The sequence below is a fragment of the Uranotaenia lowii genome, chromosome 3 (assembly GCF_029784155.1).
Source record: "Uranotaenia lowii strain MFRU-FL chromosome 3, ASM2978415v1, whole genome shotgun sequence".
Taxonomy (NCBI): Eukaryota; Metazoa; Arthropoda; class Insecta; order Diptera; family Culicidae; genus Uranotaenia; species Uranotaenia lowii.
The window spans coordinates 364252645-364266557 of NC_073693.1; the positions used below are offsets into that span (position 1 = coordinate 364252645).

Here is a 13913-nt window from a genome sequence, read left to right on the forward strand (position 1 = left end):
ATGAATAACTGCATAATTATTTCTACGATATGCTTAAGTTTAATTAATTAGCAATTTTCATTTAGCAAAATTTATCTCAAATATCGTTTTCCTACTTCATTGAGAATAATTCTTTTTCAAAAGTGATTCCATTTCTTTGACTGCGCGAAAGATACGCGTCGCTTCATTCTACTTTCAAGCTGGCACCGCGACGCTGCGAACCAGAGAAAGAAAGAACTGTCAAAATACGCAAAAATCAATCCGATGAAAAAAGATCAAAACATTACATCGGACCACGACATATCTTTTAGCGGATCCAATAATTTTGTTTCTAGGACGAAATTATGTTTAGCCAGCTCCTTGAATTACTGACACAGGTGAGTTCTAGCTATTTGCCATAAAATTTCTCCGAACTAACGCTCCTACTACTGTTATTGCTTTCTTTCAGGCGTGGGTGGAGGGATGCCACAACAGCATCAGTCTCAATTTCTGTGGATAAATGGTTACCAACAGAGGTGCAAAGAGATCCCTACATGTAGCATGCAGCGCACGACTTTTAGCCGATTCTAACAGACCGACGTCAGCCACGAAAGAATCGTCTTGCAAAGTTGCAGACTGATTCTTTCTCCCTTATGTGCAGAACGTCGAACGTGTCTGCAAGTAAAAGCCAACCGCGCGGTAAAATCCTTTGACTGCACGTTCCGAAAATTACAAACGATTCTCCGAAGTTAGGAACAGTTGCAAACTTGCAAGCCCGAAGATAAAATCCCTTGAGCCGAACAGAAAGAATCATTTCCGAAGATAGCTACAGTCTGCAAGTTGCTTGCATGCAGCGCGATGATGCGATGTACGTTTGCAAACTTGCAAGTTACAGGCAGAACCGTACCCGTTCTTGTGCGGTTCGATTTGATCCATCCCAACCCAACCTAAAACCGAACCGAATCCATGGCATGGTGTAAGAAAATGATAGGCCGAGGTGCCGTCGACTATCCATTCAGTTGCCGTTCAGCCAGCGAAGCGGCATGCCGTACGACAAGAGCAAGGATATGTTGAAGTTGTTGTTGTTGGTGCCTTCGTGTTCGTTTCGTTTTCTTCTAAGACGGATTCGAAAGGAAGTGGTGCCCAAATTTTATTTGAATTTTCAATTATCATACCAGGGTGATTGATATAAATCATCAAAGCAAATACAAGCAAATTTGTTTTGATTATAACTTTGTCATTTTACAAGTTATTTATAAACACAAAGTTGTTAATTAAAACTGATCCAATCACTGTTGGAAAATCATCTATATTGTTTTATAACAGAGCTGCCTTAAAATTCTTTAAAGTTTCGTTCCGAAAAATTCAATCGATTCTCCAAAGGCAGGATCACTTGATTAGTAGGATCACAGATTAAATTGTGTGAATTTCAATTTTAGAATTCAGTTTCATTTGCTTAGACATGTATAAGAATCACGTCATCTTTACCAAGTTATCTACAGTTTTTACAGAAAGTTTTTACAGATCGGTACAAAACTCAATAAAAATTCAGTGCTTGCTCGTCGTCATTCCAACCTTGAACTCAAAAACTTCACACACTGTTTGATTCGAATCTTCTGTCAAAGTTTTATAACTTGGTTTTAATTAATTTCGCGTCCTGAACTCGAATTTTTGGTCAGATTTTGTCTATCGCATCCAGTATTACTGATAAGGCTTTTAAAAATCAGTGCTATGATAAATCAATAACTGTCTATATATTATTTTTTACTTCTTTGCTGAAGACTGTAAAGCGTTTTAAGTTATACTTTGAAAAATATCTTTAATCATTTTGGTATAAAATTTCATCAGAATTTCGTCTCAACAGAAGGAAGAAAAAATTTCTTTTACTTCAAAGCCAAAATTACTTGCAGTCTTCGTAGAAACTTAAATTTTAAAAATCTTACTCAACGGTTGCTATTTATCTCAGATATTACGAAACTGCTTATAAAAAGCTGGACGTTTCACGGTTAAACATATCACGCTTTCGCCCATCAATCAGTCAATTGCATAATCTTCAAAATAAGAAGTATGGAAACTGAATAAATTATTGATTTATGTTTCAAAGTCAGCAACTTATGTACTTTTTATCAAAATAAATTGACTAAAGGATTAACATGAATGAACATTTTCATACAAATCGGAATTTTTTATTCAAGTTTTTTAAACTGTTTGCGTATCTTTCGTAACGAACTTTTGAAATCTGCCACTTTTAAGTTTAACTTCGCGAGAACTACTATGAAGAATTTTTGCAAAAGGCTTTGATAAGTATCTCAAATATCAAAATTTAAATAAAACAAGTCCAAAAAAGTAGATTTTCAAACAACTGCTGAATCACATATTTGAAAAACGCTGAATCACATTAAAAAAACGCTTTGATACGAAATATGAATTAATGGCATGAAATCAAATAACATCGCGTTTAAAGGTTGAAGTGACAGTGAGCACTTAGCTTATTTAATAGAACTATGAACGGTAATGTGTATCAACTCCATTTCATTTTACAACGGTGACCAAAAAAGGCACTCAGCTCGATCATTTTATGTTAACCTGATTTTCTTTGATTTTTCTTTTCAAGCTCCTTGAATTTGTGAATGTTGGCAACCCTGCTCTCAATACTGAATCTTTAATATGTGATTCTATTTTATCAAGTGATCCTATCCATGGAGAATGGATTGAATTTTTCGGGCCGCAGCTGTGTTATAAAACAATAAAGATGATTTTCCAACATTTTTAAGATAAGCTTTTATTAACACTTTTGTATTCATAAATAACTTGTAAGATGACAAAGTTATAATCAAAACAAACTAGTTTTTATTTGCTTTGATGATTTATCTTAAACACCCTAGAATGATCATTGAAAACTCAAATAAAATTTGGGCACCACTTCCTTTCGAATCCGTCTTAGAAGGAAACGAAACGAGCACGAAGGCACCAACAACAACAACAACTCCAACATGTCCTTACTTCTGTAGTACGGCGGCGCGCCGAGTGTTTTGCAGACAGCCATGTACATACGCTACACACGCACGCTTCGATGGCTGAACGGCAACTGAATTGATGGTCGGTGGCTGTGGCTCTTCGGCCTATCACTTTCTTTCTCCATGAACTCGGTTCGGTCGGTCCTAGGTTAGTGGAACGAATCCAACCGCACAAGAACGAGTCCACCGTCCTGTAACTTGTAAGTTGCAACTTGCAAATTTGCAAACGTACATCGCATCATCGCGCTGCATGCAAGCAACTTGCAGACTGTAGCTATCTTCGGAAATGATTCTTTCTGTTCGGCTCAAGGGATTTTATCTTCGGGCTTGCAAGTTTGAAATTTTCGTAACGTGCAGTCATCGCGACTTTTACTTGCAGACACGTTCGACGCTCTGCACGTAAGGGAAATAGAATCAGTCTGCAACTTTGCAAGATGATTTTTTCGGAGCTGACGTCGGGCTGTTAGAATCGGCACTGCATGTTTCATGATGGGATCTCTTTGCACCTCTGGTTACCAATAAAGGATGAATTAAAACAGCTATTGGATTATTCTTTCATCCGAAAACGATTTTAGTTGGAATCTAAACATCAGGGATGGAGACCTATGCTGGTCTAAGGTGTTCAGCTGGCCAAACCCCCAAGGCCTTCCCCTCTAAAGTCTGGATTTCGTACGACGAAGAGCCCTTTTTCGCGGTTATTTTAGCAGGCAAATACTGGGGCCCATACTTCGCGTTGTAATGTTCGAGTGCGCAGGACGGTTTCATGTTTTTGTGATAAACCATTTGACCTACTTTGAAGTTGGGAGCAAACCTTCGGTGACGAAGTGTGTACCGTTTTTTTGATTCTTCATGTGCTTTTTCAAGGTTGCGCTTCACCAGATCATTTATTTTATCGAACAGTTCCTGACGACGGGTTTCAAGTTGCGTTTCTTGATCGGTGTTCAGCAACGAATCGTGCTCTGAACCATTTAATCGAATTTCGTAACCATGAGTGGCCAAGAAAGGACTTACTTCAGTGGCGGAGTGTACAGTGGAATTCAAAACTGTTTCTATCTCTGCCAGCTTCGTGTCCCAGAGTCTCTGGTCCTGCCTAGCATAAGTTCGGATTGCGGCATTGACTGTACGATTCAACCGCTCTACAGGGTTCGCCTGAGAGTGATACTTTGCGTTCAGCCAATGTCGTACTCCGAACTTATCCAAGAGGGCTTTAAACTGTTTGGATAAGAAACAAGTGGCGTTATCTGTTATTATTATCTCTGGTACCGAGTTTCTATAAAACCATTGGTCGCGAAGAATGCCACAAAACTTCTCGCTATCTATTTTACGGAAAGGAAGCAACATAACCCACTTACTATGGAGATCTAATACCGACAGAATATACTGATTCTGTTTTCGGCTCCTCGGGAGGGGACCGATAAAATCCAAGGCAATTATTTGCCAGGGATGTCTGGTAAGCCTTCGCTCGCCCATCTGAGGAGCGCAAGCTATGTTTGGTGCTTTGGATTCTTTGCAAACTGTGCAGCGAGAAACGTGGTTTCGTATTTCCGAAGTCATTTTCGGCCAGAAATAATGCTGTCTTATACGCGAAAGAGTTTTTTCAAATCCTAAGTGCATCGCGTTGTCGTGGCCATCCTGAATGATTTGTGGCCTCTCGTGTGGAGGTGGGACTTTCTTCCAATCGTATTGGGTGTCCCGTGGTTCCTCCTTCCCCGCAACATATTTAAAAAGGACGTCATGTTCCAAGCGGAAGTCTACATAATCATCAGGATTGTCGACTATTTTAGCTACGACCTCATCGTACCAGTCGTCGGCCGAAGCTTTAGTCACCGCCAGGACGCTGCGGGAGAGAGCATCGGGGACAGTGTTTTCTTTTCCCTTCCGGTGAACTATCGTCATGTTATACTGTTGCAATTGCAAACACCACCTACTGCACCGCGATGCTGTCTTCCACTTTGCGGTCATCAAGTGGGTCAAGGCTGATGAATCGGTTATAAGTTGGAAATGAGACCCCTCAACGTATCCTCGGAAAGCTTCGATTGACAGCAGGGCAGCTAGGGCTTCCTTTTCGCAGGCGTGGTAGTTCTTTTGGGCGGAAGACAACTTGTGTGAGAAGTAAGCCACTACCTTCTCCTCGCCCTCCTGCGTTTGCGTCAAAACCCCAGCCACCGCGACATCGCTCGCGTCTGTCTGTATCTGAAATTCTTGATCGAAGTTCGGAGAGGTGAGAATTGGAGCTGTGACCAATCTTTCTTTGATAGCGTTAAAGGCTTCCTCTGCTTCATCTGACCAACCCAAGACTTTGGATTTGGTTTTCAGAAGATCGGATAGCGGTGCCGTGATTCCGCTAAAATCGCTGATAAAGCGGCGATAGTAATTTGCAATGCCAAGAAAGCGGCGAAGTTTGGTTATCGTTGTGGGTCTTTCATAGTCAATAACTGCTCTGATTTTCTCAGGGTCAGCTCGAAGCCCCTCAGTGGAAAGCAGGTACCCCAAAAATGGAAGTTCTGGTACCCCGAACTTGGATTTTTCCAAATTGATTGCAAGGTTGGCCTGAGTCAATCTTGACGCTACTTCTCGAAGCAGCTGAGTATGGTGCTCGAACGTCTCCGTTACAATGATGATATCATCAAGGTAAACGAAGACGTTCGGCTCCAGCTCACCATGTCCTAAGATCTTGTCCATGAGGCGGGATAATTCTTGGGCACTGTTTCTGAGACCAAATGGAAGGCGGCAAAATTGGAACATCCCTCGGCCCTGGACACTAAACGCCGTAAAACGTCGAGAGGCTTTCTCCAATGGAATTTGGAGGAAAGCCTCTGACAAGTCTATTGTGCTCAGGTACCGGGCTTTGGGTAACAGTCCCAAAATACGGCCGGGGTGTGCCAGCGGATATGCGTCGGGTACGGTTCTCTCATTAATTTTTCTGGCATCTAAACAGAGTCGTACCTTGCCCGATGGTTTAATGACGGGGACCACATTTGAGGACCAATCTGAACTGGCTCTCTCGATGATTCCCAATTCGAGCATGCGTTTCAGTTCCTGTGATACTTTTTCGTGTACCTTTGGAGACAGAGTGTAGGGATACTGCCGCACCGGTGGCTTCCCTTTCCACTCGTCGGCTATCTCGATGTGGTGTTCAGTAAGGTGTGTCATGGGGATCTCATTCGAGTTAGCGATTTTAAATATGCTTTTGATTGAATCAAGTTGGTTTAATTCCTCCAGCGACAGAGAGCATGTCTTTGGCGGCTCCTCTGACGATCGGATGGCTTCAACTACGGCACAATCTTGTACGGTAGGTCTTATTTGGAACTTGTTCCAGAAATCCATGCCTAATATACATGGTACCGTTAATTTGTCAATGACCAGAGTGGGTATTATTTTATCACGATTCGCGAAATGATAGGGGACGTCTAGTTGACCTAGTACGTTCAAACTTGAACCGTTTGCTGACCGCACGGTTATGGGACAGGATAACGAGTTCAACTTAACTTTAGAAAATTTAGAATAGATGCCTTTGCTTATCAGGGTAAGCTGGCTACCCGAGTCTAGAAGTCCCTGCGATGGGATTCCGAATATTTTTATCTTCGCGTAGGGGCGGTTGTCGTTGAAGGTGTTCAATGATATGAGCAGACTCTCGATAGAATCTGACTCGTAGTAGTTTCCGGGGACTACTTCCCAGAATGCCGCGAGGGCGGGGTCGAGTTTTAATTGGTTTACGCGCTGTTGTGGGGCGGCCGGCGAATTTCGGTCGCCTGTAACCCGTTTTTTCGGCAGAAGGGACAATTCTGAGTTTCGTACCCTTTGAATCCACATACGAGGCACATGAGCCCTCGGTATGCTTTACAGAACTCGAGCGAATGGTTCGTCTGTCGACAGTTAAGGCACTCGGTAGGACTAGGGGGTGTGAAACCGGTCATTAGGTATTCTAGTGTTCGCGATGGTTTGGAAGGCCCTGGTTGAGGATCGGATCCTTTATGATCCAGACTTTTGGGTTTATTGGATGATCGCGGACCCCTATCCGAGTCCTTCTTCGTTTTATCTGGTGCTTCTTTCGACTTCCCTGTACCATATTCCCTCTCAGTGCCCAGGTCTCTCTTCTGGGACCGGTTGCCGTTGTAAGAATTCTTATTCTGCCAGCTAGTATTTTTCTGTTCCGAAAGCGCGTTTACAGATTTTTCATTTCCGAAAACTTTCATGTACAACGAGAAGTTCGAAGCGTCTATGACATGCCCTGCATCTAGAAGCTCCATCAAGCTATTTGTGGGCTTCCACAAAAGCAGTTTTTTGTAGTCGGTTCTCATGTTCCTCTTCAGAACATCCAGCTTTTCTGAATCGCTAAAGGGATTGTTCATCGACCTGAACATGCTCTCCATGTCGTAGTAGAACTCCTGGAACGTCTCGTTACGTTGTTGACGACGTTGGTAGATTCTAGTACGCACAAGTGAGTCGAGTTCAGGATGAACAAACGCCTTTCGCAATTCCGCTATCAAATGCTGCCAATTATTCAATCGGCCCGCCGCTCGCATGGACATGTACCAGTTAAGCGCGGGACCGCTGAACAAATGGAACGCTGAATCAAAGAGCTCATCATCTAGAGTTCTTTCGGAAAGAGCTAAGTGAGACACCAGCATTAGAAACTCATTGAGCTTCAAGCCCTGGTCGGTCCCTGCATACTTGTCCAGGTTCCATTTGGATACCGGAAGTGATTTATGTGAGCGCACACGGGCATATCCGTTGCCGTCACCTAGACTAGTCGTGCTACTGTTGAGGTTGTGGCGTTGGGACATTGAAGGTGTTAAATTAAACGAATTAGCTACTGACTGAACGGGATCTGTCACGAGTTCCTGACTTATGGTAGACGGAAGCGGGTTTGGAACCTCCGAAGGTTCTCGGTTTGAATTCATTTTTATCTCAGGTGGGTACATACTAGGTGCGTATGGCATGGCCAAACCAGTGCCGGAGCAGGGGTAATGACCGGAAGAAACCGCGAAAGGCATACCTGGCACTGGCCAAGGAGAGTAAGGAGTGAAGTTTTGTAAGTTTGCTAAATACTGTGGCCAATATGGCACGCTTGGTTGTGATACCGGAAGTTGCGGCACATACTCGGTCGAAATACTGGGACGCGTACCTGTGGTGAAAATCGGGGGATTCGTGATAGGTACCGGGAATCTAGATGACGCGGTCGGCGGGAACATCTGAGCGTTTAACGGTACGGTTACGATCGGATTCGGTATCGGCAGTATCGCATGAGCCGACGTCATCGTAGGCTGAAATCCAGTTGTTTTCGTAGCAAAATCTTGTTTCGCGGTTTCCGAAAAGGTACTGTTTCGCGGAACTGCGTTCGATGGATAATTCGTTTTATCGTTTCCTCGATTCTTTGGCGCGGCTTCCTTATCCTTCATTCGTCTCAACTGATATAATTCACTTTCGAGATTCAACAAACCGTCTCGGAGATTCTTCTTATCCAGAGACCCTGATTCTAAAAGCCCTAATCTGGTTAAAGAATTGATAAGGTCTTGATCCAGAAATGGATCTTGGGTTTCTGTTCGGAGTTCTGATGCAGCCACTGACTCTGTTACTAGTTCACTTTCTTGGACTGATTCTCTTTTTCGGAAGAGATCGGAAAGACCTTCATCCACAGCTTTGGGATTCTGGTCAGTATCGTCACCGCTACCTTGAAAATATTTGTTAATGATAAATAGGACACGTTGTAAAAGATGGTTCAGATGATCTGTAGCAGTTTCAGGTGCATTTTGCTTAATCAACTTGATGCGACAACCCAAGTGTAAGAGTGTCGAAAAGAAATTTATGGGGAACTTTCTAGAACTAGTGTAAAAACAAGCTTCTTCTACCTTTCTCAACTTGTTTTCACAAATCTGTGTTTCCTGATCAAGATCACGATTGAAAACTTTGGTGATTGATGATTGATTGTCTTTTCCACACTTCAATGTTTCTCTGAGGCAACGTTTTTTCCTCGAAATGTTATCGCCCTGTTCAAACCGAATGTTTCTCACATCGAGCTCGTAATCGATCTCGTCTTCTTCTAGGTGATCCACTCGCAATTTGTAAAACTGGCTATCCAGTTCACTCTCAATCATAAGATTCATTTTGAAAAAGGAAATAGGAAAACGATTTTTATCTACAGCTAGTGCACTTCAAAATGTTCAAATTTCGATTGATTTATAAATTCACACGGGTTCGAAAAAAGCAAATTGTTTTTTGTTAGCCACTGGGATCTGAAAATCAAATGTTTCACAAAATACTCTCGGATCAAATGGACGAATGCTGATACAAACAGGTGAACAAACTTCAAACAACCGACAAAACCGTCACGATAACAATCAATCGTGAGTCACCCCGAGCAAGTGTTAAAAAAATATTCAAGAACGAAACGAACTGAATATTTTTTTGTATTTTTCGCGGATCGCCAAGTGTAACGACGGCTAGCTCAGTCACTCGTTACCTCAGGGTCGGCTTCACTTGCTAGGGAGTGGACAAACGACCTGGGGAGGAAGGGGCAAGCAAAATGGTGGAACTAGAACCCAAAATGTACAAGGGGGTTTCGGACACGTTACTGACAAAGCGACATATACATTCTAACAATTTATTTTGGGTTTCATTTTGAAGGAAAGGGTTGAGGGATTAGGGAACGTTGGGGCCCATTTACAAACTGGTTACTTGCCGGCGTATGATGGCGGGATCCTGAGCGACATCGATGGCCATGTGCTTCGACGAGATGGTGGTTGGGTCGTGTGGTCCTCCCGGGGAATGCCTGGTCCGTGGACGCCCGCGGTGATACCAGCGCCACGGAGGGTCCGTTCCGAGGCCGAACTACCAGCGCGCCCTACTTTCCCGACCGGTAATGCACTGCCGGATCTATCGGGATTGCAGGGTAATTCCTCCTCCCGATGACTCGGTTGAAGGCGCGCCAAGCTTACCTCCACGGTCTGCAGCGCCGGAACTAGGGGCAGGGTGATAGCCCGGACCTTCGGAACAATCAATCGGCTGAACCGAGATCTGTGTGTGGTCGTAGGGTCCTTGGAGCTGGGACCGGATGGGGCCGTTAGATGGCTGGGCCCGTTGGTTGTCTTCCAGAGGTGTCCTTGGAGACCGGACTGGTCTGAGGAAGTTGCTTCGATCGGTGTCAGGCAGCTGATGCGACTCGTGCCTTCTACGAACCACGTGGTTCTTTTTGCTTACTGGTTTGCAGGCGGACGGATTTGGACGTCCGCACCGATCAGCGACCACACTTTAATTGACCTGTTTTCTTTCAGCGCGTCTTCTCGCTCGCTCCGGAAACGTCATCGAAGAAGGGTTGCCAGTATTCCGGCCGAACGATGATGTTGTCTCTGAGTTCTGACAGATGAGGGATGGGGGACATTGGTTGGGACGAGGGACCTATGTATCTTTACTAATTTCCCTAACCGTTATACAATGCAAAATCCGAGGCCCCTGCACATGAAGGTTCGTATTTAAACTGTTGCTACGGTTAGTCCGTAACAAAACCCATCATAATGTATGAGACAATTGTAGATCGTGGCTTGTTACAACTTTGTTTCAAAGACAGCGAACCATTTTATCCAATCTACAACGTGTCAGGTTCAAAAAACTGTTTTTACAAGAGATTTTTTTTACTTTGACTGTAACTCCTGAGGGTGATGTGATAGGACTTTGACATATTCAACAAACTTATGTATTTTGATCAGATAAACAACTTTGTCGAAGACATCAAAGCCTTAATTTGAAAAACAAGAAAGTTAGCATTTTTATCTCGCTATCGGTGGACCCCTCGGCAAAAATTTTGGTACTAGAATATGCTCCTTGTAAAACTGAACAATGTTGCTGAAGACATGAAATGTCTATCTCTTCATCCCTGGGCGCTATTAATTTCGTACAGCTAGATTGATGTTCTGCACCACTGTGCACTGGTAGCGATTCGTTGCAATTTTAATCAGATGTTGGGAGCTTGTATTTATGGGGTATGATATACAGCATTAAAATCTGCTAATATGTGATGGAATTTGAACGATCGAGTGTGATTTTTCAAAATAAAAAAAATAAATTATTTTATGTGGCTCCATAGAGTAATCTTCGGCGTCTTCGTTCATTTTAAAGATTTAAAACATTTATGAGTAAAAATTGATTTATGCATGATATCTTTGAGTAACATTTAACAATTTGATTTAAAATCAAATTTGAAAGCTTCATCTCTCAAGCAGAAAAGCTATTCTCTGGAGCCACTTTAAGGAACTGCTCTTATTTGTTTATGTAAGGGCACAGGTCTCTCACCTTGTTTGTCATGTTTTACGATGTCAGTGGTATTTATCAATTCAAATGGTCGCTTGACTGACAATGTTGTTCATTTTTTCAAGATTTTGAATATTTCGCCAGATTAAGTAATAACAGTTGGATATGTACATTTATACATTAAATATTTGAGTTCTAAACACAAACAAACGAGATTTGCAGAGAGGCGCTTGACTGGAATCCGGATGGGCATCGAAGAAGAGGCAGGCCCAGAAACTCGTGGCGGTGTAGTCTAGCCGCTGGAATCCGCACAGTTGACGAGAACCTTGGTTGGCAGCAAGTGAAGACGCTGGCTCCGGATCGACAGCAGTGGAGATCTTTTATCTCAGTCCTATGCGTCGGTCATTTGGCGCCGGACCCTTAGGTTGAAACAAGCAACAAAATTCACATTTTCTGAGGTGCAAGGAATTTTGGAACTGATTTTGACTTACCTGGGGATGTTGAATCCAAGTTTTGTCTATCAGTTCTTGTTTTTGAAATAACATTTCAAAATGGGTATGTACCTACAATTTTATTTGAGAAATTTGTGGACTTTTTTTAAAAAAAAAAAAAATATTAATTTGGACAATTGACAGAAAAGTTTTTGTTTTGTTTGATTTCCCGTTCTGTAAAAAACAGGAATTTTGACGGAATATTGAGGAAATAAATGAAATTTTTGAAAGCGAAAGTCAGAATGCTTTGAAATCTTTGAATAAGATGTTAAAAGTTAAAATTTCAATTCCGAATACTTACATACCTAAAAACATTTCTTTTTAAAAGTTGTCTGAAAACTTGATAATGTAATCTCTTAAATTTTCAACAAATTGAAGACCAAAACTAGAGATAAAGGATATAAGCTATTACCTTGTGTAACTCAACAATAGAAAAATAAAAACCGAATCCAAAAAAGTATTTTTAAGTTTGTTTTGAGTATTGGCTGAACATTAAGAACGAAGTTCCACACACCTTGAAACAGCATTTTTAACATCAAAAAAGTTCCACGTAACTCCATGAAACTTTAACGAAGCTTTATGCGAACTTATCAGTTCGTTCTTTACGCGATATGCGAACTGGTTTATAGTTAACCTTGGTCGATAACCAGAAATTATTGTACTTAACTGGTCAGAATCGGACCAAAACAAGTATCAAACGGTTTTGGGTTTTTTTTGGGCCCAATAATCACTGTGAATATTTTGGTGCCTCTTGAATTTGAAATGGCCTGGAGCAAAACATTCAAAGTTTGTATGGAAATGGAAATGTTTGGAACAAGTGACTTTTTGGTTCAAAAATTCCTACAGCCTCACTGCTGCACTGTAAAAGAAACAGTAATTAAATTATTTAATTTTTAAATCGTCATAACTTTTGGTTGGCGCATCTTAGAGGTTCACGGTCTTCAGCAAAGTTGTTCTTTGAATTTTCAGCAATAAGGCTTAACATGGCTAGAATTAGTAATTTTTTCTATACTCATTTTCATACTAACTTTGAATTTTTATCTATGGTTCATTTCAAATCCTAGAGCCACTAAAATTTACACAGTTTGAATTATGTCTAAAAAGAACTCAAAGTTTGATCCTTTTTTACCCCGGTTCTGACCAGTCTAATGTCCACTGAAATCCAAATTGTTCAACGAATTGTTTTTTTTTTTGGTCAATTTGAGATACGGTGGTCCACACTTCCCCGACATTTCAAAAAAACTTTATTTTGAACAGTCGGAACACGGGATAATAATTTCCCAAATAATCAGAAGAATCGCCTAATGATACGTTAGAATTGTACAAAACCATTCCATTTATCTTTTTCATTTTATCTTTTGTATTTAAGAAGTTATGGACCAAGGACCCAGGATCAAGGCCCTAAATACCCACTAAACTGCTGCGGAAGTTTACTTTTTGCTCCCAAATGCTTTTTCGATGCCTTTTGAGTCACTAAAACATCAGTATAAAATTTGAGAAAATTTGGTTGATCCTGAAATAGCGCACCGCGCTTCAACTTTGTATGGATATTTGTATGGAAGAAGAAATTTTTTATCATAAATTCATCCATAAAATTTAAATATGCTTGAAATGAAGTTTGTTTTTCATTATTAGTTTTGCTTATTCTTAAGCTTCGTTTTTTGCTAACATGAAAACAGCTAAGTAGTTCCAAAATAAAAAATCGGAATCCATTGAAAAGTGTTAAAAAATGACCGTCTTTGTTTTCTAGGGCTTATTTTTATGGCAATATTTTTATTAAATATTTTTTCAAAGATAATATAAATAGAAAAACTCATTGGCTCTGTAAAGCAGTTTTTTTTGTATTTTTTTCTTTCATTCACAGTAGAAAAGTTTGCAAATATGCAGTCAAAAACGCTCAAATTAAAAAAATACATTTTGAAAATCAATTTTTTTATAACATAGAATATCTTTCCGAGAGTACATGTTAGGTTTGTGGTTTTTATACATTTACATTGCAAGAATCAAGAAATATTAATCATCTAAAGTTATATTTTTCCGATCTTCCAGTACAACTCTGACGATTTTTTAATTAAAATTTTGGTTTTCCATTCAAAATTCCATACAAAATTAAAACACGTTGCGCTAATTCAGGGCTGAACGAATTGCTTGCAAAATTTTTATTGCTTTTTCTGGCAGTTAAAACAACCAAACAGTTATG

General features: G+C 41.0%; 1 protein-coding gene across 1 annotated transcript; it reads right to left on the bottom strand.

The window, feature by feature from the left end:
• Window positions 1-3578: 3578 nt before the first annotated feature.
• LOC129754038 (uncharacterized) lies at window positions 3579-9082 on the bottom strand. The gene is made up of 3 exons (XM_055749894.1): window positions 6820-9082; window positions 4344-6727; window positions 3579-4187 (listed from the first exon to the last, which is right to left on the bottom strand). Exons 1-3 carry the CDS (start codon window positions 9080-9082, stop codon window positions 3579-3581), a joined length of 5256 nt encoding a protein of 1751 aa, XP_055605869.1.
• Window positions 9083-13913: the final 4831 nt, after the last annotated feature.